Source organism: Saccopteryx leptura, chromosome 1 (genome assembly GCF_036850995.1).
Source record: "Saccopteryx leptura isolate mSacLep1 chromosome 1, mSacLep1_pri_phased_curated, whole genome shotgun sequence".
Taxonomy (NCBI): Eukaryota; Metazoa; Chordata; class Mammalia; order Chiroptera; family Emballonuridae; genus Saccopteryx; species Saccopteryx leptura.
In genome coordinates, this window is record NC_089503.1 from 210,532,743 (window position 1) to 210,560,421 (window position 27,679).

Sequence of the window (27,679 nt, forward strand, 5' to 3'; positions counted from 1 at the left end):
ATAGAAACAAAGAATAGAGCTTGCTTAAGGCAAAGGTAAACTTTTTATTAAAAGGTTATGTGCCTAGAGAGTGTGACTACTCACCATGACCTCCCAAATTAGAAATTTATGATCAGATCACCCTGTCGGGTTACTTTCCATAGAACCCCAGGTTTGAAAAAATAGGATAATCAGCAAAACCTTGGGATAACCAACAAGAAAATGTTTGCAGCTCATAAGTCATTCAGAGAAGTATCCAGTCTTGGGTACCCTGCTCCTTATCACACTTCCATTCCTGGTTGGTCATCATTTCCTGCCTGATCAGTTTCTTCCTTTCAGCAGGTCTAGAATATCTTTCATCTCAGCTTGTCTACTCTTTCTTTGTATGTGCCAGAGATACTGACCTGCAATTAAAACAGGGACCTAGTCACATTCTTGTCCAACTCACAAAACATAGCAGCTCACCATTTCCTACCAAATTAAGTCTACTATAATCTCTGCCTTCTCACAATGTAACCCACCCAAGTATCTGTCTTCTTACTCCTTAGCTTCCATCCGACATAACTAAAAGGAGTTGTTTTCCCAAATACACCCTGGCTTTCTGCTTATTTCCTTTCTTCGTGTATAAATTACCATGAGGCCCCTCTCAAATTCCACACGCGCAAATTCCTCCACGTTAAGACCCCGCTCAAATGCCAATTCTCATAAACCTTCTAGAAACTCCAGGCCCGTTATAAACCCTATTGTGCGACTTGTGGCATTTTCTGGCATCGATCTTAATTTACCCTGTAGAAATTTATGGTCTGATTTCTCTTAAGACCTTGTGCCCCCTTTGCCTGAATAAAATATCCTTGAGAAAAGGGACACTCATATTCGCTATATATAGCCCACGCACACAGAAGGTGCTTTATCATGCTTAATTTCGTTTAACGTAACATATTCCGTCGGAAGGGTTGGGAACGGACGCCCTTAGCTGTAGTCACACACTCACTCACACGCGCACGCACACGTGCCCCCAGAACCCCAACCCAGGAACCTTCTCGGAACTCCCAGCCTGTGGGCGTTTCCATTGCAGAAAGCGGAAGGGGCGGCGCGTTTCTTTAAAACCGCTCCATCAGATACCTTTTCCCCTTAGACCTCCTACAGCCTCTCTTCCACCATCATCAGAGGACGTGTTTCCTTTCTAAGTAAAATTACCTCGGTCCTTGGGACCCCAGCCTGGTCGCTCCGGGGTCCGGCCCCACGAGTTCCCCCTCCGGGTCCCGCTTGGTAGCGCTCGCTTTGTCAGCGCGTCGCGTTCATCGGTTACCTTCCAGGTCTGGTTCGCAGTCGGCCGTGCCTCCACCGCAGCAAAGCGCCGGGCTCCAGCCTCTCCCGTGGGCTCGCCTGACCAGGACTCCTCCCAGGGTCTGAGCGGGGCGAGAAGGAGCTGGGAGCCTCCGCTCGGACCGTCCCGAGAGCCCGCTCACTCGGCTGTGCTCCGTTCCTCCGGCGCGCGAGGGACCACGCCGTGGTGGCAGGGGCGCCCGGCATGTATCAGAGCCCGCGGCGGCTCTGCTCCGCCCTGCTGCAGAGGGACACGCCCGGCCTGCGCTGCCGGCCCGGCCCCCGCCCCGGCCCGCGCCACCAGTCGTCCCTGCCGCCAGCCACCTCCAACCCCGCGTCCCCCCGGCTCCTGGCGGCGGCCTCGGGCGCGCTGACGTTGCGTCCCGGAACAGGTGAGTGCACGGCGGCTCCGGGCGGAGGACGCGCCTAGAGACGGCGCGGAATGAATGAATGGGAGCCGGGCTGCGGGCGGGCTGTGGGTTGCGGGCTGCGGGCGGGAGGCTGCTGTCCCGCTCTCCGCTGCCCCCTGGCCTTTCCCTGCCTGGGACTTGCATCTGGAAATCGTGTTCAGGTTCATTGTGTTTGATCCTTGGGTGCCGTGCCTTCAAGATTTTTCGCCTGGAGCTACGTTTAATTTCCCCCTTTCTTTTTTTTTTTTTTTTTGTGCGTCTTTTTTTTTTTTTAACTTTTTTTTTTTTAATTATTTATTTATTTATTCATTTTAGAGGAGAGAGAGAGAGAGATTGAGAGAGAGAGAGAGAGAGAGAAGGGGGGAGGAGCAGGAAGCTTCAACTCCCATATATGCCTTGACTGGGCAAGCCCAGGGTTTTGAACCGGCAACCTCAGCATTCCAGGTCAACGCTTTATCCACTGCGCCACCACAGGTCAGGCTAATTTCCCCCTTTCTGAAGCCAAAAATGATTTGTGTTGGCTTTACGTCTTATTGCGCTAATTATGGAAACATTATGCAAAAAAAAAAAAAATCATTGAAAGTTACACTTATTTGACCACGTGGCTTACACGGCTTCTATGAGTGTTGTTGTTTTTTTAAGTATGTTAACAATATTATAACACGGAATGACTCATATTATATCTGTTTGGATTTTTTTTTTTTTTTTTTTTTTTTTTTTTTGAGCCTTCATCCTGAATACGTCATTCTGTGTCCTGGAGTCAGAGCTTGTCGAGATGATGCCTTCCTTTTATACATCACATACCTTGGACTTCCCCTCTTTTGCCACCTCGGTGGTTTGTGCCAGAGAACACTACTGTGGCCACAAATTGTGCACAAGTTAATCCTACTTTTAAAATGAGAAACTCTCTTTCCAACTGGCGGTTACTTCATCACACACACAAAAAAAGTGTATTTTGGTTGTGCTCAAGTGAGGCTATTATTGCCCTTGCAGACATTTGTGTAACCATCGTATGCTATAAATATCTACATTTCGCTCCAAAACTTTTGAAATCGTTCTAGAAAAACAAATTGAAAGAATGTGTTCAATGTGGCTTTTTAATTAATGAAAGTGATCATCAAAAATGTGACTGAAGCCAAGAGTACACTCTATTCAGATGACTGGCATATGTTAGGCTGAGGCATATACTTTTGCAATTAGGATGTTCCACAGGTAACAGAGATTCTGAACTCTATATTGTTCTTTAAAAAGGGTGAACTTGACGGTCATTGAGATTTTTCCCCAGTTCTGTGGGATTGGCATACGGTGAAATAACTGTTAGAATGGGTACCACCTTACAACTTAGTTTTTTCTTCCTGACAGAAGTTTGCGAGAGGAAGTGTGTTAGGTTTGGGGTGGGAGAAGTAAAAGAAAACCAGTTGGTGTGGCCAGTACCAGCTTCCATAGAAGCCCCTCGGGGGAGAGTTTGTCCGTAGGTCCACCTGGAAAACACAGAGAGTTTGTGTAATACGTAGCTGTGCTGTTAGCTGAGGGAAAACATGGCACAGAAGCGTGTTCAGAAAACTTTATCAAGTCCTCTGAAACCACGTAGTCTCGCAGATAAGGAAATGATTGTGCTCCTTAAACTATTTTCGACGGTTATTACAAAATCTAGGCAACTTTTCTGTTTTCATGCATTTTTAGCTTCATCTACTTCTTAGAACACTAGTTCTCTCACTGATCACAGTCATAACAGAAATTTGCTGAATGTCTCACACACGGTAGGTACTTCGTTATAGGAGGTAACAGACTGTGAGCCTTAGTCTGCCTTTGAGGGTTTCACAGTTGCAGAAAGAAATAACTAATGAGATTAAACACCTTTTATTCTAAGAGATGAAGGTTTACATATGGCACAAGGGTGTAGGAAATAAGGAAGTCCCTTTCAGCCAAGGCCATATTCTCAGGCTCAAGAGGTTGCATGCTGCCCTGGCTGGGTAGCTAGCTCAGTTGGTTAGAGCATTGTCCCCATATGCCAACGCCAAGGTTGCAGGTTTGATCCCCGATCTGGGCACATACAATAATCAACCAATGAGTACATAGACAAGTAGAACAACAAATTGATTTCTCTCTGTCTCTCAAATAATTTTTTTTTTTTTTTTACAGGGACAGAGAGAGAGTCAGAGAGAGGGGGGATAGATAGGAACAGAGAGAGATGAGAAGCATCAATCATCAGTCTTTCATTGCGACACCTTAGTTCATTGATTACTTTCTTATATGTGCCTTGACCGGGGGCCTTCAGCAGACTGAGTAACCCCTTGCTGGAGCCAGCAACCTTGAGTCCAAGCTGGTGAGCTTTTTGCTCAAGCCAGATGAGCTCGCGCTCAAGCTGCCGACCTCGGGGTCTTGAACCTGGGTCTTTCCACATCCCAGTCCAATGCTCTATCCACTGTGCCACCACCTGGTCAGGCTCTCAAATAAATTTTAAAAAATTTTTATAATTGAATTTTCTTGGGGTGACACTAGTCAACATAATTATACAGGTTTCAGGTGCTGTATCCTATAACACATCTCTGTTCACCCTTCAAGTCACCATTCTTCCACTTGCCCCTCCCCTAGCAATCACCACACTGCTGTCTGTGTCCATGAGGGGTTTTTTTTTGGTGGAGGGGGAGGACATCTTTTTTTTTTTTTAACTCTATTCCTCTACCATTTAAAAGTTTTTTTAACTGCATACTTACTTGGCAGGGGAGCTGCCATGATCAGGGAGGTGAGTTGCCCAGGACAAGGCTCACCCATGCTCTGTGGGTGTGCTGACCCCTGCGATTTCCCCAGATGTGGGAAACCCGACTGCAGAATTTGTGGTAGTGGGGGACAGCTTTTCCATTGTCCTCTGGGGAATAAAACAAAAAGAAATGTTGCATTTGAGCTGGGCCTTGAAGCCTGGTTAGGATTGAAAGAGATCAAAAGGTTTTGTTTGGAAGAAGCCAGGAGCAAAGGGGTAGGGGGTGGGGCATGGATGCAGCAGCCTGAGGGAATGCACCTTGCAGAGCACCTTCCCCGGAGAGCCACAGGGCCAGCATCAGGTGCTCTCAAAAACATGGAGGCTCACTGCGCTGCCTGTGTCTATTAAACAGAATCGTTATTGGTGGGTTCCAGATTCCATATTACTTAACAAAATAACTACCATAATAAAACTCCAGGTTACCCCTAGCCTGTGGTGGAGCAGTGGATAAATCATCGACCTGGAAAGCTGAGGTCACTAGTTCAAAACCCTGGGCTTGCCCAGTCAAGGCACATACAACAAGCAAACAATGAACAACTCAAGTGAAGCAACTATGAGTTGATACTTCTCACTTCCCTACGCCCTCTCTCTGTAAAATTAATACATTAGATCTTTAAAAGAAAAAAAAATAACTCCACGTTATTCTTACGTATCCCAAAGTTTAGACATGTGGCAAGAGAAGACTTCAAGGAGCTAAAAGCTACTGTTCTCTCCAGAGAGTCTTGAGGATTGGGGGGTATGAATAGTAAGTCCCAGCACCTGACCCCTTTCTGTGATCAGTTCCTTCCTAACTTTGCCCCTTGGCCATCAGAGGTCACCGGAGAGATGACTACGGTCCTTTTTGGAGTCATCACATGCTAGGTTATTCCAAAGTAAAGGGGACCTTGGAGATGATCTCAGTGTTCTGCCACCTTTTCTCATGAAAGGACTGCAGCCCCATAAAAAAACAGCAGTTGTTGCCTGACCAGGCTGTGGCACAGTGGATAGAGCATTGGACTGGGATGCGGAGAACCCAGGTTCAAGATCCCGAGGTCTCCAGCTTGAGCGCAGGCTCATCTGGTTTGAGCAAAGCTCACTAGCTTGGACCCAAGGTTGCTGGCTCGAGCAAGGGGTTACTCAGTCTGGTGAGGGCCCACGGTCAAGGCACATATGAGAAAGCAATCAATGAAAACTAAGGTGTCGCAACGAAAAACTGGTGATTGATGCTTCTCATCTCTCTCCATTCCTGTCTGTCCCTATCTATCCCTCTCTCTGACTCTGTCTCCGAAAAAAAAAGAAATAGCAGTTGTTGCTTGACCAGGCAGTGGCACAGTGGATAGAGCGTCAGACTGGGATGCGGAGGACCCAGGTTCGAGACCCCGAAGTCACCAGCTTGAGCATGGGCTCATCTAGTTTGAGCAAGGCTCACCAGCTTGGACCCAAGGTCGCTGGCTCGAGCAAAGGGTCACTCGGTCTGTTGTACCCCCACCCCACCCCGGTCAAGGCATATATGAGAAATCAATCAATGAACAACTGAGGAGCCGCAACAAAGAATTGATGTTTCTCATCTCTCTCCCTTCCTGTCTGTGTGTCCCTATCTGTCCCTCTCTCTGACTCTCTCTGGCTCTGCCACAAAAAAAAAAAAAAAAAAAAAAAGAAATTGCAGTTGTCACAGTCGCTACCCTGAACAAAATGCAGTCCGGAGTCATCGTGGACTTAGAAACACTGCCCTCCAGGTCCCCACTCCTCAGACAGTGGAGGGTTGGCTGAATGAATTGCTGTTCTTCACCACTGCAATGTTTACTTTGCTCTTAGCACAATTTTAAGAGCAAATACCAGCTCATTTGAGGAGACGGCTTTATTCAGTATGTTCCCCAACTGAAGAAGCTGCTTAGGAGACAGAAGAAATGGGAAAGTGTGTAATTACCAAGCTCGAGCTCCTACAGAAATAAATTGCTTTCCTCGTGGGAGAACTAAGGTATCATTTCCCTGTAGCGTTCAGTGGTAAGAGTTTGAATACTGCAAACTATCGGGCTTTTGAGTTAATAGCCGTTAGTTCCACAATCCCATTCAACACACATACATGAACATTCCCAGGTCACATACACGCTGTCTCCTAACACTGGACTTCACCTAGAAGAAAATAAGATGCAATGATAATTGACTGACCTGCAAGCATTGAACACAGTGCATTTAAATGGCCAAATACTAACACTGTCTTATGACTAATTGCAGCAGGAATTGAGAAGAAAGAGAAATCAGTGTGGCTGGATTTGGGGAGGAAACTTTGCTTTCAACAGGTGAAAGGAGGGAGAGAAGACCTCGCGGTGCCTGGAAGCAGGTGACAGGTGTAGGGGCAGTGACGAGCTCGGACAGAAGACAGGTGTTCCCGGAATCACCTGGGACACCAGTCACCATACAGTTTCTGCTCCTTCAGACGTCTCCTGGGTTTTGCTTTGGGGAGAAGCCCGGTGAGGTTGTGTGTTCACCAAGTAGCCCAGGTGCATTTTCCAGGAAGCTTGGGGAGTAATTTGTAAGCCCACTCCTTCTTTGCAAGGTATACTGATTCCTGGAAAGTTTGAGAAAACTGGGATCGGATTCTGGAAAAGTGTTAATAAGATCTGCGAGCTTGGGGCCTAAGACATTTCAGGAGACCCTGGAGGAAGAATCTTGACCTGAACAAAAACAGGTGTTAAGAAAGAGAAGGAAAGGGAAGGGCTTAGTGTATTTTTGGAAGTTTGGGGATAACTGGAGGTGGAAGTAACGGGCGTATGTGGGTGTGAATGACCTACTTACAGAGTGATTAGGGGGATAAATATAATGTCGAGGGTTTCTGTGATGTCCATGGAAAGGAAGTGAGTGAGGCAGTTCTGTTCTGGTTTCCAGGAAGGAGGAGGGAGGGAGGGAAGGAGGGAGGGAGGCAGAACAGTGCTGTGAGAAGTCACTACTCTTTTCACAATTCATGGACCTTGACCACCACTTGAATGGTTATTGTACTGGAATAAACAGATTCAAAGATGACATTCGGGCCCTGGCCGGTTGGCTCAGTGGTAGAGCGTCGGCCTGGCATGCGGGGGACCCGGGTTCGATTCCCGGCCAGGGCACATAGGAGAAGCGCCCATTTGCTTCTCCACTCCCACCCTCCTTCCTCTCTGTCTCTCTCTTCCCCTCCCGCAGCCAAGACTCCATTGGAGCAAAGATGGCCCAGGCGCTAGAGTGGCTCTGGTCGCAGCACAGCGACGCCCCGGAGGGGCAGAGCATCGCCCCCTGGTGGGCAGAGCGTCGCCCCCTGGTGGGCATGCCCGGTGGATCCCATTCGGGCGCATGCGGGAGTCTGTCTGACTGTCTCTCCCCGTTTCCAGCTTCAGAAAAAAAAAAAAGATGACATTCGCAGGTGTTTGGCTCTGTAGTAGAACCACCTGTAGTTTGATGAAAAACAGCTAAAAAAGTTTGGATTTATTTTTATTTTTAGATGGGGAGGGGGAGGAAATGGGCTTTCCCACAGGAAGGAGTGAGACCTCAACTGAAAAGCTAGCTGTCGTCTTGTCTCTGCGTGGTCTCAAAGTGACACTTGAAGCCTATCGGCTACCATGAGTTCATTGACGGGGATGTGGGCAGGAGCGCCCCGGGGAAAGAGCTGAAGAAAATTGTCACCATCAGAATTGACTGTTTCTGTCAAGTCCTTTTTGCTACTTCCACTATCCAAAACAATGGGCGGGCCCCATTGAGATCTTCTGAAGTGTCACTGTCTGCAAGTGGCTGGGCATTTGGCCACTAAAGTATAGCCCAGGGGACAGCCACTTACTGACAACCCAGGCGGACAGCCAGGGAGGACACTTGTGTTGCTAAATTCTTAAGATGCCTGCTAGAAGCTTCTTATTAATAAAATTTCTTATTTTCTTAAGTCCCTGAAGTTACTGGCAGCCAAAATTACAGTAAAGAACTGTTGCAGCAGGATGTGTGGGTAGTGCCTGAGGCTTGGCACATACTCTCCCACTGTCTTCCTGTCCCCTGACTGCACCCCCAGCACTCCGGCAGGGCCCTTTGCAGTCTGCTGACCTGCCTGGGACTCAAGGCACCTTGTCCAGCATCCGTGTGGAGTGAATGACTTCTCAGGTTCTAGTGACACCTCAGATATAATATATGATATATAGTTTTCTGTTTCCCTTTAACACTTTGCTTTCTTGGATGTTAATTAACTGTCATAGAAAGATGGCGAGAGGAAGATGTCATCTTTCAAATGAGAGATGAGATTTAATTGATTTGGCTAAGATGTGTTTATTCTACACATGATTTCTTTCATGATTTTTTTAAATAAAAATTTTTGGTTTTTTACAGAGACAGAGAGAGAGTCAGAGAGGGAAAGATAGGGACAGACAGATGAGAAGCATCAATCATTAGTTTTTCGTTGCGACACCTTAGTTGTTCATTGATTGCTTTCTCATATGTGCCTTGACCGTGGGCCTTCAGCAGACTGAGTGACCCCTTTCTCGAGCCAGCGACCTTGTGTCCAAGCTGGTGAGCTTTGCTCAAACCAGATGAACCCGCACTCAAGCTGGCGACCTCGGGGTCTCGAACCTGGGTCCTCCACGTCCCAGTCCGACGCTCTATCCACTGCACCACCGCCCAGTCAGGCTTTGTGGACTCAGTTTTGAGTTTCTTCAGGCTTCCTTCGGAAGAACCATGTTTCGTTTCCCTTTGGTGGCTTGTAAATATTTTAGGGTTTGTAGATCGTAGATCTCTGTTACAGCCACTCAGCCCTGCCATTGTAGGGCAGAAGCCGTCCTAGATAACACATCAACTTAATTCATGGCCACTGAAATTTGCATTCCATAGAATTTTCACGTGTCATGAAATAGTATTGTATTTATGTGGTACCCCCACCCGCCCCCAACTATTTAAAAATGTGCAAGCTCACAGGCAGCGCACGTGCACAGGGCGCCAGGCAGATTGTGGACCCCTGGTCTAAAGGGAAGGACTCTGTGCTATCAGGATGATGTTCCTTTCAGCTTGCCGGGGTCCAGCCCCGGGGGGAATCCAGGGGTCCCACAGGAGGAGACGGCGTTGGCAAAAATCGAGTGAGAGAGCCGAATTCTTTTCTTTCTCTTTATTCTCTGGTTAGCATTTACTGCCAGGCATCTCTGCTAAATGCTGGTCTAGCTTTCTTTTTATGCACACACACTAAGTTACATGGTATTTTGAATACATCATTGTTTTAGTTTCACTGTGGTTACATATTTCCAGATAACAGTTAATTCATATCTATAAACTACAAATCAGGTGGTAAGTTATTCAAAGTACAGTTATACAATAACTTGAATAGTAATAACAATATTGGTACAAACTTCTAAAAGATTAGTACTAATTAATAACTCTATTTTACTGTTGTGAGTCGAGGGCGCAGAAAGAGATAGCAGACGAAATCATCAAGGACTAGCAAAGGACCACCGCTTGCTCAGGCAAATGGCCTTGAGTTCATGCAGTGTCCTAATTCTTTTCCCACGAGACTACAAAAGGCTTGCTATTTAAGAAACTGACATAGTATTAAGAGTAACTTTTACTTAAAGATACATAGAGTGCATTTGCAAGATAGCTAGTAGCAACATAATATCAGAAGGCATTAGTTGCTACTGCTGCTATGAATCCCACCACATTCCTCTCCTTATTCTTGGAAAATACAAAAATCTCATGAGAATGTTTTACTGAGAAAAGCCCAGCAACTGCCTTCAGTGACAAAACAAGTCTTTTAACAAAACATTCTTTTCTTGCCAGCTGCGCTCCCATCCAAGGCCACGCAACAGGCCACTCCACTACACTTTACCTAAGATTCTAATGTCTAGTTAAACTTTATTCATTTACTATATTCATACACTAGTTAAGTTCTAACTTTATTCTTTCTAACATGATTAATAAGAAGAAATTCTCCTACAAACTTAACCCTTTATGAGGGATATCATGGCCAGCCTCTTATGTTTATGAGCCCAGTTCAAGGGGCTTACAGGCTTTTCTGTGGAACTTACACCTCCTGTCTCATTTCCAAAGAAATTACTATAAATCTACAGGAAAAGCACGGTACTATTATCCCTGTGCCATAAATAATAGCACACACCCAGAAAAGGGGGGATATAAGGCCAGATTAATTCAAAAAGGTCAAAGGGGGAAGTATCGTTGTGCCTATCCTTTGCGGTGACTTTGTCACCCCGCAGCCATTGGTCTTCACTGCAGTGACTTTGTCACCCCGCAGCCATTGGTCTTCACTGCAGTGACTTTGTCACCCCGCAGCCATTGGTCTTCACTGCAGTGACTTTGTCACCCCGCAGCCATTGGTCTTCACTGCAGTGACTTTGTCACCCCACAGCCATTGGTCTTCACTGCAGTGACTTTGTCAATCAGCAGTTTTTGATCTTCTGCTGTGACCTTGTCAGCCAGCAGTCATTGATCGGCTCCCGACATCAGCTTTCATATTTCCATTCATGCCTGTAAGAAATGCAGCATTTCCTTGAGTCTCCCAGGAATGTTACGGATGGGCATTGTGTCCTGACTCACACCTGAGGTCAGAGTGGACCGCAGTTTCCCACCAGCTTCCTTCCGTTTCTGTCTTCCCACATTCACTTCAGAGCATTCTGCCAGAAAAGCCCAGCTTGTGCAGGTGCTGGGCAGCCACCTAACGGCTGAGCACCAAGGAAACGTGTACCTAAGCTTTTGTTGTGGAGGGGTTTCTTCTTCCGTGGTGATGTTTTTCAGAGGCACCTGGCCTGCCTTGTTTGGAGAGCACTTTGGCATTCTAGTCTTTTCTGTGACTGCTGCCTAGCAAAGAAAGGTCATCGGGATTGTCACTGTGTCTAGGTGCTTGTATTTTTAGACACATTAGGTTGAGAGTCCTGACCCTTCACTTGATATCTCTAGCAGCGCCACCTGGGGCGTTAGACCGTTCTGTACACTTCGTGCTGTGACAGCAGTGACATCGGCAGGAGGAGGAGGTGGACTTCGGCCTCTGTGTATTCCCACGTGTGCCCCTGGCCTGACTCGGTACAGTCAGAAATGCTGGTGGGCAGTCCAAGGTGCAGGCGGCCGTCTCCAGTGCCGACCTTGACCAGTTATGTAATCCCGAGGAAACTACATCCCTTTAACTGGGGTAGCCAGGACATGGTGACTCCAGGACCTGCTTGGGCTGCCGGAGGTTAACAGCCTTCTCCTTAATCCCTGTAAGCCAGCTTCACTAAATGGAACAGAGTGGCTACCACTCAGCCGGCCACTTAGGAAGTGCTGGGTGTGGCAGCAGTAACTGAATCCTCAGGGTAACCCAGTAAAGTAGGCTGCACTGACCCCGGGTTGAACAAACTGAGGCACAGAGAGGTTAAAAAAAAAAAAGTTGTTTAGCATTTTATTAGTAAAAGGAGCTGGAATTTGAAACCAGGCAGCCTAACTTGAGTTGTGTGTTTGAACGTTTTGACTCTAGATCTGGAGCCCAGTTTTACTGGGCGAAGTTGAAGCTTCGACCATCAGGCACCGTCTGTGACTGGTGCTCAGTGATGGGCATTTGAAGGCTGGTCACTGGTGAAAATATCTGACCCTTACCAGAAAAGAGTATCTTCCTTAAACTGGCTCTTGGAATCATCCACTCTCCGGGACCCAGGAATTAATGTCCTGCAGTTTCACACTCTGCTGTAAAATAAAGCCCTGGGTTGGGTAAGCAAGGTAGAGACACACAGTCCCTGGCTGGGGAGCTTGGTCTGGTGAAAGGACAAGGCTTGTAGTTCAGATATCAGCGTAGACTTGAAGAGAAGCAGGCCAGCTGTAAGAAGGGCGACATGGACTTGATCCTTAAACCTGTGCTGGCAGGGGGGTTGGGAGTCTTGGCTCATTTCTGCCACAAGTGTTAAGCGAAGTTACCTAAACCTCTCCAGTATCCAGGCTGTTTTATTATGTCAGTAGTTCTCCTGTGAACAGTTTCGCTCACTGAGCTTGAAGGTGGTGGCCACGTTGATTCCGGCACCTACTCTAAGGAGCCTGGCGACGCCAGCTGCTGGCTTAGCTGCCTCCGTCCCGAGGTGGTTCCGCACGTGGCCGCCAGATGGCAGCATCGGCCTGCTCTCGCAGTGGCGCCTTCTGGTGACGTCGTCGTGGCCAGTGCTTGTGTACTTGACCGGTCAAGGTTTTCTTGGGCCGAAGGTTGGTCAGCTCCAGCAGCTTCCCAGGTGTGTACCCACATAACCTTGGCTTTGGTTGAGTTTGGGTTTTTAAATCGCGGGGGGTTTTTTGTTTGTGTTTTTTGTTTTTTTTGACAACCTACCATTTCAAGAGGCTGAGCACCAACTTCATGGTGAGAGCGGTGATGCCTAAACAGAAGCAGCAGCAATTGCTGAGTAACCGGGCAGCGTTGAGCACAGAGGTCCTTCTGCTGCGCTGTCAGGGCCACGGGGAAGGGGCCGTCGGGTTTGGGCTCAGCTGTCAGGGTTCTCATCCAGCATGCTAATCAATTAGTTAAGCCCTGGTCATCTCCAGCTGCTGGTGGTCTGCACTCCGGGAGCTGGGGCTGCGGTCTGCTTTTGCCGTAGGTGTAGTGATCACATGTGTTCTGCATGATCTGAATTCTCTGACAGATCTCCAAAGGCCATCTGTAAGGCTCAGAAGAATTACTTATTCCTTTAAAGTATAAGAACAGTGAGTATTCATGATAATGCACCGAGGAAAGGCAGCGATTCCAAATGGAAAGACGCTTGCAGAATGGGGGCATGGCAAGGGACGGGATTGGGTGTTAAGTGGATAATAGCTAGGTGTAAGAAATAAAGGGTTTTATCTGCCTGCTGCCTGTGTAAATTATATGATGTGTATCTCAGAGTGATGGCTGATACTTCTACTGAAGTGGCTCAGGGAAAAAGGAAGAAGTTTTGGCAAAAACCAAACAGAACATGGGGTCTAATAGAAAATGCCCATATCCAACAGACATAAAATTGGACCGAGAAGCCAGTATGAGTGCCAGATTCTGGCAGAGGTTTTGTATTTTTCAGTATCTTAATTACCTCCCGGATGAACTGTGTTATCTCACCTCAGGAAATTGGCTGTCAGTGTTGAGCTATTCTGAACCTTTGACAATCTCTTTGAAGCTCTAAATGGCAACACCTATTAAGGCATAAAAACTTAAGTAGAATGCTTTGAAATATTGGAATCGGGCATGTGCTTATGTGTGAAGAGCTTTTTTTTTTTATGGTTGATACTCTAAAAGAAAAAAAGTGAATGCTGTTTTTAAGAACTGGTGAGAGACAGAAACCTGTTACTAATTTATTTTTTTATCCTAAAAAGGGCACAAAGGTAGCTACCTCCTGGGATTGTGATGCTAGTTGAGAATATACTCAAAGCAAACAGAATTTGTGAATGGTGCATATATTAAGTATTCAGTAGTCATAAGCTGTACTGTCACCAGCATCATTCTTAGAATGAGAGGGGGGCAGGAAGGTGCCCCATAATGTTTAGCTTTCTTTTATTTTCCAATTTCAATAAATGGCCTTTACTGCACTGCAGGGGACTTTTTGATTGGTTGTTTTGGTGAGAGGAGGGGAGATAGTGAGGCAGACTCCCTCAATGGTGGGGGCCAATGCTCAAGTACCTAGCTATTTTTAGTGCCTGAGGCTGATGAGAACCCATGGAACCCTCAGCACCCTTGGCCATGCTCAAACCAATCAGCTGCGGGAGAGGAAGGAGAGAAGGGGGAGGAGGGGAGAAGCAGATGGTCACTTCTCCTGTGTGCCTTGACCTGGAGTCGAACCTGGGACATCCATATGCCAGGCGGACGCTCTGTCCACTGAACTACCAGCCAGGGCCTACATTGGAGTTCTTTGGTTTTTGGGGTTTTTTTAATTTATTCATTTTAGAGAGAGAGAGACAGAGAGAGAGAGAAGGGGGTGGAGCAGGAAGCATCAACTCCCATATGTGCCTTGACCAGGCAAGTGCAGGGTTTTGAACCAGGGACCTCAGCATTTCCAGGTCGACGCTTTATCCACTGCACCACCACAGGTCAGGCTAACATTGGAGTTCTTAAGAGGATCCAAGTCTTGGTACTGTGCCAGATCTGTAAAAATAGTATGTGAGGACTTGATAGTGCTCACTTTTAGTTATTCTCTAGCCTGAGGGTTAATTCATTTGTCAAAGTCTGCATGCCTTCTTGTGATGTGAGATCCCTGCACCTCCAGGTGGATATGTTACATTTGCATACATTAAAGTTTATTCATTGTGAGGGATGGCTCTATTCTAAGGAATGTATAGAGTCATGTATCCACCACCCTAGTACTGCAGAGTGGTCAGATGACCCTAAGTTCCCTCCCCCAATCTCTGACACCCACTAATCTATTCAGTTTTGCCTTTTCCAGAATGTCATGACCGGAATCACACAATGTATAATTTTTAGGGTCTGGCTTCTTTCAGTTACAAAACGCATTCGCCCATGTTGCACGGATGAATCCTGCAAGTCAGGAGCTTTTAGTTATCGCTGCAGAGACTTGCGCTGTGTGGATGTAACCCAGTCATTCATCCATTAGCACAGTGAAGGGCATCTTGGTTGCTTCTAGTTTTTGCAATTATTAATAAAACTACTTACAAATATTTACGTGCATAGTTTTGCATGAACCTAAATTTTTCAGTTCACTCAGGTAAATACCTCGGGGCATGAGTTCTAGGCCATGTTAAATCTATTTAGATTATTAAAAAACTGCTCAGTTGTCTCCCTGAGTGGCTGTGCTTGGGAAGGAACAAACTGGAGTTTGTGAAGGATTGGTATTATTCTTATTTACATATTGGACAGACTGAGCAGTGAAGCCATCGCAGCCTGGGCTTTTTCTTGTGGGAAGATTTTAGCCTAATAATTCGATGTCTGTGCTGCCTGCCCTCGATGAACCAGTGCCACAGAGCAGAGGGGAGGAACATCAGAGTGGCACCGTCCTTACCTGAAGATCCTGGCTTTCAGGAATACCAGCTTCCCAGCCTGTTGCCTGCCTTTGGTCTCTACCCAGAGCGCTGAAACAGCTGGTTTTGACAGTCCCACCCAGGTATATGGTTTGCCTTCTGGGGAGAGGATTTGTCAGCATCCCTGCACCTCCCGGGGTCCCCTCCTGCATCACCCATCAGTAAGCTGGTGTGTTCCTGCCTTCATCATCTCCAGCCACTATGTTTTTCTCCCCTGGGGGCAAATTTTCCTCAGAATACTTCCTGCTGTCCTGCTTCCATATCTCCCCACAACTCCACCAAAACTCTGACATCGCTATTGTTTGAGACACCCAAATTTTCCACGTTGCCAAGCCCAGATGTCCTCAGTCTTTATTCTCCTCGAAGTATCTGTCCAGTAGCTCCTGACCCAGGAGAGAACCACCTGCCCCATGAGTGGAACACCTCCTTGGCTTAGTTCCCGGGAAGATCTAGCTCGCCTTCCTTTTCTCCCTTCTCTCTGGCCATGCCATCCTTACCGATTTCTGCCCCAGTCAGCCCCACACCTCAGTCCTGTGACCTCTTTTCTCTTTAAACTCACTTCAGGCTCCTGTGTCCACTAACGTCTCCCGACACCCGTGTCCAGTTTGCACCTGAACACGTCATGTCTAGCATGTCTAGTTGCCAAGCTCCTATTTTCTGCACACCCACCACTTCCTAACGGGAATGGGTAACTTCATCCCTCTAGTTGCCCAGCCGGCCACCTCGGTGGCCCTTTGATGACTCTTCTCACAGGCCACGTACAGATCAGCAACAAAACTTGCCATCTCCAGTTCAGATGTATTCAGAATCCACCCGCTGTGACTGTGACCGCTAGCTCACGCTACCGGTGTCTTTTTCCTGGATTGTTTTAACTGTCCTCTAACATGTCCTACATCGGGCAGTGAGATTTTAATGTAAATCATATTCTCATCCTGCCTAGTTTTCTCCAATGGCTTCCCCTCTCAGATAAAGGCTGAGGTCTTTCAAGTGGCCTACAGGCCCTGTCTCCTCACTGACCTCACCTTCTAGTCACTCACTCTGCAGTAAGTCCCGCCAGTCCCCTCACCGGGCATGCTCCTCTCTCAGGGCTTCTGCGTTTGCTGTTCCTCGGCCCAGAATGTCCTCACACTGGGTCTACAGGAGACTGTTTACTGATGGATGCATTTCCAGTGGGCAAGAGTCGTGTCTGGTGTCTCGTGGGTGTCTGTGTTTGAGCGAGGCAGGGGGTGCTACGGTGGCTTTCTTGTTACTCTTGTCCATGCTGCATGTTTGAACCCTATGATGCCCTAGCCCATTCCACGTAGTAAGCCTTTAGTTTTTCTCTCCTTAGTTCCTGTGTATTACTCTTTCTCCACTTACCTCCCTGAGGGAAGAGGTCAGCACTTACTTACTTGTGAAGTACCCCTCCCGAAACTCAGGTAATAGGGAGATAGGCATGTACAATTTACATGCCACAGAGTATCGCTGAGACTATGGATTAGATTAGATTGAGACTAGAGTTTTTCCAGTGACTAGCATCTCAGACAGTAAGATACCAAGCCCCAGTGCGTGGCGAGGGGAGCCTGGCACATGGAGGTCCTTGGGTTTCCAGGGGAAAGGTGGACCAGTGGCAACATCTTTCAGGAGCATCAATGTTTCTCTGTCCCAAGTTCCTGCTTCCTGTGCAGTAGGCTGATTCATTCATCAGCTTCCAAGCACTTTAGTATTGGGAGGTACATCCTAGCTCATGTTGTTATTAAACAATGTGGTTTTCAGTCCATCATGGGGACTATCTTTGGGTTTCCTGTAAGACCTGAGGAGCAGAGACAGGACCTTAGTAAACATCCCCCTAACAACTCCCTTCTACCTAGTCTTTTATTCACAATGTAGCCTAATGGACATCCTTCTTGGATGAATGAATCTACAGTGAAATCAGGGCAATAGCTCTGATCCATTTCCAGTGCACCCTGTGCCTGAATGCTAATATCACACCTGACAGACACTGCCCATGCTAGGTCTCAAATGAGAGAAATGAGTCATTTTGAGTGATACATGCAAGTTTTCTTAATAGACATATGCGTTCTCTGGTGAAAATAGTAGGTATGTTTTTGAAATGGCTGCCAGTTCTAACTTAGATGCATATTCCAAATAAGAACTGGTGTTCTGAAGCCATGCCAGTCAAGGCCTCAGCACTTAGCCATGCTTCATCATGAAGGGTGGCAGAGCGAGAACATCAATTTGTTGTTCCACTTATTTATGCATTCATTGGTTGATTCTTGTATGTGCCCTGACCAGGGATTGAACCCCAAAACTTTGTGTATTAAAACAACGCTCTAGCCAACTGAGCTACCTGGCCAGGCCTAAAGCTTGGTCTTGTGACAATAGATTTAATTTTTGAAAACTATTAAGTCTTTGTGAGTTCAAGTCACAAATAAGATAGATGATTAGATTTTATTACCTGTTCTTGGTCCAAAATGACTTAGCTTTTTTTTTTTTTTTTTGTATTTTTCTGAAGTTGGAAATGGGGAGGCAGTCAGATAGACTCCCGCATGTGCCCGACCGGGATCCACCCAGCATGCCCACCAGGGAGTAATGCTCTGCCCATCTGGGGCGTTGCTCTGTGGCAACCAGAGCCATTCTAGCGCCTGAGGCAGAGGCCACAGAGCCATCCTCAGCGCCCGGGCCAACTTTGCTCCAATGGACCCTCGGCTGCTGGAGGGGAAGAGAGAGACAGAGAGGAAGGAGAGGGGGAGAGGTGGAGAAGCAGATGGGCGCTTCTCCTGTGTGCCTTGGCTGGGAATCGAACCCGGGTCTCCTGCACGCCAGGCTGATGCTCTACCACTGAGCCAACCAGCCAGGGCCCAAAATGACTTAGCTTTAACGAGTGTTTTCCTTCAGGGTTATAACTAATAGCCTAGAAATGCTTTTCCAAATATGCACCCCCAAAAAGGACAAGGAATGACCAAATTACACTGTCCAATTTGCTTCACCTCACACCCACACAACAGCCTCACAATAATAACACTAATACTCCCACTAGTAATTATTACTGAAAGTTTAATTGAATATGCTTTTTTTTTCTCATCCTGGTTCCTGCATTTCACACACACACCCTCGTCTTTTTGGTTGTACTAAATCTTCATATACTCACTGATGGATCACATAGCCATCATCTCTTCCTGTCCTCTCTCCTGTAACATCCTATAGACTTGAATTTCTACGGAGCTATGTGTTTAATGCTCACCACCATTCATCTTTGTATAGTAGTCTGTCTGGTCATTTTGGTCTGAAGCTTGTTCTCTAGTTCCAGGGATGGCAAAATTTTTCTAAAAGGTGTTGAATAATAACCTTTAGGCTTTGAGGGCCAAAAATGACTGACACATACTTGTGTGTCTGTGTGTGTTTCTGTATAACAACCTCTAAAACCATTCTTAGCTCAGGGACTGTACAGTAATACCTCTGGCTGTGGTTTGCCAGCCCCTCCCAGCTTAGTGGTTTCCTCAAGCAGGGCTCTTAGGGTTAATGTTTGTTTTGCTGGGTATAAAATTCTTGGGTCACATATAGATGAGCCATATATTATGTCCTTACTGTTTTTGCCTAGATGCCCAAGGGACTTTTTTTCTCTTTTTCTTTACAGTCCAGTTGGTGTTGGTCATTCTGGGTTGATATTCTCAGGTATGTGGTGTGTTATGTAGTTTAGTAAAAAAAGATAAGACAAACCTTTATGTATTGGTGTTTGAAAATGTCCATGATACATTGTTTAGCCTTATATAATTTTTTCTTTTAAATAATTCTATTCCAGTTTTACTGAGGTATAATTAGCAAATAAAAATGACATATGTTTGGCCCTGGCCGGTTGGCTCAGTGGTAGAGCGTCGGCCTGGCGTATGGAAGTCCCGGGTTCGATTCCCGGCCAGGGCACACAGGAGAAGCGCCCATCTGCTTCTCCACCCCTCCCCCCTCTCCTTCCTCTCTGTCTCTCTCTTCCCCTCCCGCAGCCGAGACTCCATTGGAGCAAAAGATGGCCCGGGCGCTGGGGATGGCCCCTTGGCCTCTGCCCCAGGCGCTAGAGTGGCTCTGGTCACGACAGAGCAACGCCCCGGATGGGCAGAGCATCGCCCCCTGGTGGGCGTGCCGGGTGGATCCCAGTCAGGCGCATGCGGGAGTCTGTCTGACTGCCTCCCCGTTTCCAGCTTCAGAAAAAAAAAAAAATTCAAAAAAAAAAATGACGTGTTTAAGGGGTACCACATGATGTTTTGATATGCATATACATTGTGAAATGAATACCTCAGTCATGCTAATTAAATACTTGTCATCTCAGTTACCTTGTGTGAATGTGTGTGGTGAGATCATTTAAGATTTACTCTCCAAGATTTCAAGTATGTAATAGTCTTATTAATTATAGTCACCATGTTATATATTAGAACTCCACAACTTAATTCATCCTGCATCATTGAATCTTTGTGCTCTTACACTTTTATATTCATAGTTTTTGGTGTCTGTTTTGTTCCCAGGAATCACTGGTTTTCCCGTTACACCTGTTGTCATGTGTTGGCTCACCTTTGCTTACAATAAGCACATACCACGTGCTCCTGGCTCGTGCTTCATCTCCTCACCTGAATTCTCCAATTCTGATATCGGCCCTTCTACCGGTTTCTTAATGACCTTCAGCTCACTTTGCATTAGTTTTGATTTGCTTCTTGGGCATGTCTTTCTGGCATGCTTTCATTGTCTGAACAGATGTTATTCTGGTCCATATTCTCTCTATCTGAAGGTTTTCCTAAATTTTTAGAAGGAAGTGTTGTTCAGGGTAGTTTTTCTGGCTTCACTTTGGACTCCTATTGGACAACTCACCCTCTTTTTTTTTTTTTAATTGTTTTACAGGGACAGAGGGAGAGAGGGATAGATAGGGACAGACAAGAATAGAGAGAGATGAGAAGCATCAATCATTAGTTTTTCATTGCGAGACCTTAGTTGTTCATTGATTGCTTTCTCATATGTGCTTTGACCGTGGGGCTTCAGCAGACCGAGTAACCCCTTGCTCGAGCCAGCGACCTTGGGTCCAAGTTGGTGAGCTTTTTTTTTTTTGCTCAAGCCAGATGAGCCCGCGCTCAAGCTGGTGGCCTCGGGGGTCCTTTCGCATCCCAGTTCAATGCTCTATCCACTGTGCCACCGTCTGGTCAGGCTCACCCTCTTTTTCACAGTCACTTTCACATACTTGTTTGTTTTTTCCATAGTAACCACCCCAAAACTCAGCTTGCAAAGATAAGATGTCGTCAAAAACATGTGGAACACAGACCAATCCTGTTGAAACTGAGCTGCACTGAGCTGGCAGTTTTTAGAGCCTGACAGATGTCAAGTATTGCTGTTTGTTTCCAAATTAAAATACTCCGTTGTGCTCATGGGAGTGTGGTGTGGTGCCCTGGGACCCTGTGGTCTACAGTGAGGCCTGTGACACTGAGGTCATGCTGATACTGTGGGTCTGGAGACCACACGTGAAAAACCAGTAGGACTTTTACTGCTTAAAAAATAAAAATGTGGAAGTACAGAAAAGATGTTCTAAGTTGTGCGGGGTAAGGCCAGGGGCCGCTGCCATCGTGGCCATTCACATGCAGGTTCTAGGTTCTCACTGGATACAGGCAGACGTAAGAAACAACTGAGTCGGAGGATGGTGGGCCATTCTGTTTATTGGCATCTCACCAAGACAGGCAAGCCACAAGAGAAGCCGAGGGAAAAGCAGAAAACCCACTTTTCTCATGGAGGACCAGGGATCAGGGAGAGAAAAGAAGTCGTCTCGCCCACCCCTCTCGGTGGTGGGGCAGACCCTCCCTTCCAGTAAACATTAGCTAGACAGTGGTCCCTCCCAAGCAGGAAGGCAGCCTGCAACCTCACAGACCACCATAGCTGGCTGCCCAGCCCCCAGTGCAAACTGTAAGCCAGTGAACAAAAATCATATTTACAAACTTACTTAACCAACATTCGGCCAGCCAAGAAAATTTCTTCCTTAGGACCCATGTACTTAGGCAAACAGATTGATTAAAAAGAAAATATTCCAATCAGTTTGGAAACAGGTGTGTGTGTGTGCGTGTGCGCACAAGAAAGAAGTCTTGCTTGATGATGAACATACACTTAAATGTATGTGGGAAAATAGTTTCATTGCTTTAATCTATTTTTCTTACTGAAAAAGAAATACTTGGAGTTGATGAAAAGGAGAGAGAGCATGCTTATTACATGCTTATTGGCCTTGATGTTTCAAGGACATTTGGTGGTAAATATTTGAATTTGTTTTTGTGACCTGCCACGATGAATTTGATTGACAGCTAGTTTCAGCTCTAGTCCTTCAGCCTGCCAAATAATGTATTTTTCATACTGTTGGGCAGATAAAATATATTCTCACTTTGTTAAAGATGGCACTGCCCATGTGGAAGCCTGTCTCCCAGGTGATATTAGTTGCCTTTATGCTTGGAATGGGTGTAATTATATTAATGTGTGTTGGGGGCGGACTGTGGGCAAGCAGGATCCTTGTAGCCTGGGGCTTGGTTTTTTTTTTTTATTATTATTCATTTTAGAGAGGAGAGGGAAAGAGAGAGAGAGAGAGAGAGGAGAGACAGAGAGAGAGAAGGGGGGAGGAGCTGGAAGCATCAACTCCCATACGTGCCTTGACCAGGCAAGCCCAGGGTTTCGAACCGGCGACCTCAGCATTTCCAGATCGACACTTTATCCACTGCGCCACCACAGGTCAGGCCTGGGGCTTGGTTTTATGACTGAGCCTTTCCCACCCTTTTTGATGTGGGGTGGACTTTGTATCAGAGACTTCCCTATTTTGTATATTGGATTAAAGGTTTTGATTTCTACACTATAAAGTGGGGCAAACCGGGAGCTTGCTCTCTCGGTTCCTGAGATTAGCATTAGAGAGTAGAGAGCAGAGAAAGGCCACGTGGAGGAGGCCAGGAGAAGAGTCAAGATGGCGGAGTGCTGAAAGAGAAGCCAGTTAGTGCAGAGTTCATGCAAAGAGAAGGAGATGGGGAACAAAGGAGAATGAGGCTGGTGAGCTAGAATAACCTTGGGATTCTAGGAAACTCGGATAAGTCAGTAGCTTTGTGAGCACTGAATGAGTGGGTTTTGGAGCCCAGTGCATGTTTTACTTGCCCACCAGGTGCAAGCTTGGATTAAAGATAATGGCCCACCAGTTCGTGGCTCTGTTGTTTCATTACCATCTGTCCAAATCCAGTGCGAACCTGCATGGGCCAGGCAGCTGAGATGGTGGTCGTGGATACAGGCTTTACACATACAGAAAATTTTGTGTCTTTCTAAAGGCGAAGAGAAGGATGTGGTAGGGAAATCCCGATGCCTTCCTACCAAGATTCATCATGCACAGTTCTTGGAGGTAGTTCCAAGTGAAACTTGCCCTGACCTAGGCCATACTGAAGAAAAAAACCTGGCTGGCCTCTTAACAGCAATGATCTGCTTACAAATGAGGCTGCAGGTACAACTTGGCAGTGCTGACTAGGTGAAGGGTGTGCTCTGTTCTCCTTGGTGTCTTAGAATGATTGGGACAAAAGCCAAGGGCATGAGAATGCAGAAGACGGCGCACCCCCTGCACAGCGCCTCCCTTCTCCCTCCAGGACCACAGGAAATGCGGGCAGCTGTCTCTTGCCCCTTTCTGTCCCTCAATCGCTGTTTTGATTTTTAAAAAACCTGGCAATTGATACCAGATTATCAACTGTATTGCTCAGTGGGGGTTCACAGCTCTGCAGGAAGTGAGAGCCCTGCTTGGCAGTTAGTGTCTAAGAGAGAAATAGGAGATGGGTTTAATCCAGCCTTTTCTTTTCCCAGCAGAGGGGTCCAGACAGGACAGATAACTGCTCTGCTCGGGCAGCCTCCTAGAACCTAACCCCTTCTCCGGGATTAGGCCGGAATTTCTGACATCTGCCCCTTTCTAACATCTGCCTCGTCACAAAGCTGGTCTTCCAGTTCTTAGGTGACATGGAGAAGAAAGAATAGGGATTTTGTTTTAGCCATGCTTTCCTGAGACTGGGTTCCTAAATTATAAAGACAAATCATAGGGTAGAGGAGGCCATCAAGATCAAGGAATTTGCCCCTTAAAAGAATTATCTTAGTTCTCAAAGGCCAATTTTAACGGGTCTTTCAATGTCCTGTCCTAGTACAAAGGGACAAGCTGGAAACTCCTTTAACCCGCCTCTGTGCTAGAGGCAGCATTGCCCTAAATTGAGTCCTGACTTCCATAGACAGGCTTCCCCTCCTAGCTGAGCTGGTTGAAGACGGAGGAGACAAGTGTGTAACCGCTTTCCTTTCCCCTCCGGCAGCGTGTTCCATGGGAAACGGTACCAGCAAGCTGTACAGTGCTCTCGCCAAGACACTCAACAGCAGCGCTGCCTCCCAGCACCCAGAGTATTTGGTGTCGCCTGACCCAGAACATCTAGAGCCCATTGACCCTAAAGAGCTCCTTGAGGAATGCAGGGCAGTCCTGCACACTCGCCCTCCCCGCTCGCGGAGGGACTTTGTGGATCTGAGGACAGATCGCCTCAGCAGCCACCCGCCTATTAGGGTCATGCAGTGGAACATCCTCGCCCAAGGTATGCCCGCCGCTTTTGTGCCTGAGCAGTTGTTTGCGGCAACTGCCTTTCTGTTTCTGCTCATGCTGGTGCACTGACGTCCTCTACGTGGAGGCAAGAGGTGTGGGCAGATGGAGGGGTAGGCTGGGGTGACGAGGGCAGCCTGAGCCCCCAGAAGGGGAGGTTAGGGCAGCCAGTCATCTAGTTTTCACCAATTCCAGCAACTCGGGACTTACTCCTTACCTCGTTTGTAGGCTGTCCAAGCACAATGAGTCCCGTCTGCTTCCCAGCACATCAGAATCTAAGGGCCCCTTTCTGTTGTCTCCAGCCTCCAGCGCACAGCACTAAGACAGCATGTGAAGGGAACAGGAGCTGCACATGGGTGGTGGTGGGCCTGGGTGTTCTCATGACCGGATTTCCATCCATTCGCATCTATGTAACTCCGAGACCGAGATGTCACTTCAGTCCTCTGCTTGTTAAGATGTAAGATTATTCTGACCGAGAGGAATCCTTTCTTGGGTCAGCTGACTTAAAAAGATGTCAGTCAACTTCCTGTAGTATTCTCACGCAGCACTCAAATTTTTGAGAAAAAAGGGAAAAAGGCCAAATTTCTATCCATTTCTCCCCTTACAGAAGGACATACTTGCTGATTTTCCAACCTTTGGTTCATTTCTTTTTCCCAGATGTTCATCCAAAAGTAGGAAAAGCTGTGCCTTTAAAACAGGCCCCATTCGTTCTGATTAGCATCGGGATTGATTCGTATAGCTTCTTATGGTCAGTATTAGAAGTATTATGTGGAGTTCAATATATATTTATTTCATCTGACAGTTTAGACCCCTGGTGGAACTGCAAAGAACACTACTTAAAATAGTATATCTATGAAATAGCTTTGATATAAATCAGTCGAGTGCCTCATCTGGGTGGTAAGAGACTTGAGTTGAGTTGTAGTTTGGTGGGTTAATGTGGTTTAGCCGGGAAGAATCACCCACAACATCTGAAGCAGGAAGCACGGGGGGGGGGGTCTCGAAGGCAAATCCAAGGAGACTCTCAGGTACAAGGAGTCTTGGTTCTGTAGTAGCTGACAACCAACCGGCTTTTTTTCATTTCAGCTCTTGGAGAAGGCAAAGACAATTTCGTACAGTGCCCTATTGAAGCACTCAGATGGGAAGAGAGGAAATGTCTCATCCTAGAAGAAATCCTCGCCTACCAGCCTGATATCTTGTGCCTCCAAGAGGTGGACCACTATTTTGACACCTTCCAGCCGCTCCTCAGCAGACTGGGCTATCAAGGCACGTTTTTCCCCAAGCCCTGGTCACCTTGCTTAGATGTAGAACATAACAACGGACCAGATGGCTGTGCCTTGTTTTTCCTTCAGAACCGATTCAGGCTGGTCCACAGTGCCAATATTAGGCTGACGGCCATGACACTGAAAACCAATCAGGTGGCCATTGCACAGACCCTAGAGTGCAAGGAGTCCCGCCGACAGGTCTGCATCGCTGTCACCCACTTAAAAGCACGGACCGGCTGGGAGCAGTTTCGGTCAGCTCAAGGTTGTGACCTTCTCCGGAACCTGCAGAGCATCACCCAAGGAGCCAAGATCCCCCTTATTGTTTGTGGGGACTTTAATGCAGAGCCAACGGAAGAGGTTTACAAACACTTTGCTTCTTCCAGCCTCAACCTGAACAGTGCCTACAAGCTGCTGAGTGCGGACGGGCAGTCGGAACCTCCCTACACCACCTGGAAGATCCGGACCTCAGGGGAGTGCCGGCACACCCTGGACTATATCTGGTACTCCAAACACGCTCTGAGTGTGAGGTCCGCTCTGGATCTGCTCACTGAAGAACAGATTGGACCCAACCGGCTACCATCCTTCAATTATCCTTCGGACCACCTATCTCTAGTGTGCGACTTCAGCTTTAATGAGGATCCTGATGAACTTTCATAAAAGCTTATGTGTCTTTTTTAATCACAAGAGTCTTAATCGGGATGTTTCCGGAAACTGAGATAGGCTGAGAAGTTGTCTGAGGAAGGATCCCCAGTCTGTCTCCCTTCATGTTCAGTGTTTCCAGCATGTCCTTGGGAAGGAATCCTGCTGGTACATGAGCCTGTTCCATTAAACCCTACAGCACAAAGGTGTTTGCACTCCACTTTTGGCTTGTACTGTTTTTTTCCCCTTAGCATTACATTGAGATCAATTAAGGGCATTAAATTAGGCTTATTTTTAAGCTTTCAGGTTCATAATAGTATATAAAAATTATTTGAGTCTTCCACAATTAAAAAGTATGCAAGAGTGCTACGAACTTGCGCGGCTAGTAACTCTGTCCTGAGTGGGAAAGGCGCAGAATTAAGAAAATAAACTTCAAGAGAAATAGTGTGGGATCAGGAGGACTCTGCAAGCTGATGGCAAGAACAGAGTCTGCTCTCCACCCCTAACCTTGGCTTTATTTATAGGGTAGAGAGTCATTAGCAAATCAATGATATCACATTTCCAAGACAGACAACCCAAGAATTCTACCAAGTGCAGAAAACCCCCACCATACATAACATCTTTTTTTTTTTTTTTCTTTATTCATTTTTAGAGAGGAGAGAGAGAGAGAAGGGGGGAGGAGCTGGAAGCATCAACTCCCATATGTGCCTTGACCAGGCAAGCCCAGGGTTTCGAGCTGGTGACCTCAGCATTTTCAGGTCGATGCGTTATGCACTGCGCCACCACAGGTCAGGCCTAACATCTTAACTTCACAAAACAAAGGACTGCCTCAGTCTTTCTGAGGACATGGGAGATAGGAAGAGTATAAACAATCCAGCACCACAGCTAACATAACATGGAGGTGTGGAAAAAAACAGCCTTTAGCAACTTCACTAAGTGAGGTGGGGGTTGGGTAGACCGTCAGCTTACTGCCCGTTCCCCACACCTCTGTCCCCCAAAAATCTAAACCACTAAGACCCTGTTGGCTTGCGGTCCCCAACACAGGAGCAGTCTCTCTACACAGTATTTCAAGTTATTTTATTTGTGGTTCTATATGTCAAGATGTGCGTGGCAATATTTTTTATATCTGTAAAATTAATAAATTATAAACACTTGAAAGCCATGCAAAACATAAGTTATAATTTATAGTAGTTTTCTTAAGGCTTTAAGGTGTCTTTATTTGGGGTCTAACAAAATAGTAGTATATAAAGGAACTGTTTAGCCTGGAGGCCCCAGAGTTTTAAGTAGGACTTTAAGGTCTTAATAATAATTCTTTTTGTGCCTCCACGTTCCCCCCATTATTATATTTCTTGACTCTTCAGGAATTCCATGGCCAGTCCGTCTTCATTAACCACTGTTAGGCATGTATAGTTGTCCATTGTAATGCTACTGGTGTCCATTTGAGGTCCCTTACTGGATTGGGAGCTGTGATGTGGTAGTGGCTAGGAAAGTCAGCGGGACCTTCCTTTCAGAGATGGGAAAACTAGGAAGCCTGTCATGAGGCCATCACTGGAATTTCCTACGACAGCCAGGTGACTGGCTCAAAGCCCCAAGAAAGAATGTAAAAAGACAACCTGGAATTCTCTTTCATTGGGGAAAAGAGTGAGAGGTGACAGGTGGCACCCCTTCCAAACAAGATCCCAACAAATAACCTACTGGTAATAAATTATTTTAATCCATGAGTTGTATATATTTAAGATTAATAAATGCCCATTTAAAACTAGTACTTCTAATATCTCGTCTT

General features: G+C 46.7%; 1 protein-coding gene and 1 non-coding gene across 5 annotated transcripts; both read left to right on the top strand.

Annotated features, from left to right (window-relative positions):
• Positions 1-1,127: 1,127 nt before the first annotated feature.
• NOCT (nocturnin) lies at positions 1,128-27,661 on the top strand. 4 transcript variants are annotated; one of them, XM_066385326.1, is made up of 4 exons: positions 1,644-1,697; positions 19,031-19,068; positions 23,721-23,990; positions 25,079-27,661. In XM_066385326.1, exons 3-4 carry the CDS (start codon positions 23,729-23,731, stop codon positions 25,912-25,914), a joined length of 1,098 nt encoding a protein of 365 aa, XP_066241423.1. In that variant the 5' UTR covers positions 1,644-1,697; positions 19,031-19,068; positions 23,721-23,728; the 3' UTR covers positions 25,915-27,661. The 4 variants fall into 4 exon arrangements, with proteins under 4 accessions (XP_066241400.1, XP_066241423.1, XP_066241406.1 ...); XM_066385318.1 differs by lacking the exon at positions 1,644-1,697 and adding an exon at positions 12,604-12,653; XM_066385303.1 differs by lacking the exon at positions 19,031-19,068 and having other exon boundaries at positions 1,128-1,697.
• LOC136390032 (U1 spliceosomal RNA) lies at positions 4,425-4,587 on the top strand. Its single transcript, XR_010748560.1, has one exon. It is a non-coding gene; the product is annotated as a U1 spliceosomal RNA (small nuclear RNA).
• Positions 27,662-27,679: the final 18 nt, after the last annotated feature.

Coding starts and splice junctions, on each gene's coding strand:
- NOCT (XM_066385303.1), top strand. CDS start 1,511: ATGTATCAGAGCCCGCGGCGGCTCTGCTCCGCCCTGCTGCAGAGGGAC. Junction 1,698..23,720: donor GACGTTGCGTCCCGGAACAG/GTGAGTGCACGG, acceptor CCCCTCCGGCAG/CGTGTTCCATGGGAAACGGT. Junction 23,991..25,078: donor GTGGAACATCCTCGCCCAAG/GTATGCCCGCCG, acceptor TTTTCATTTCAG/CTCTTGGAGAAGGCAAAGAC.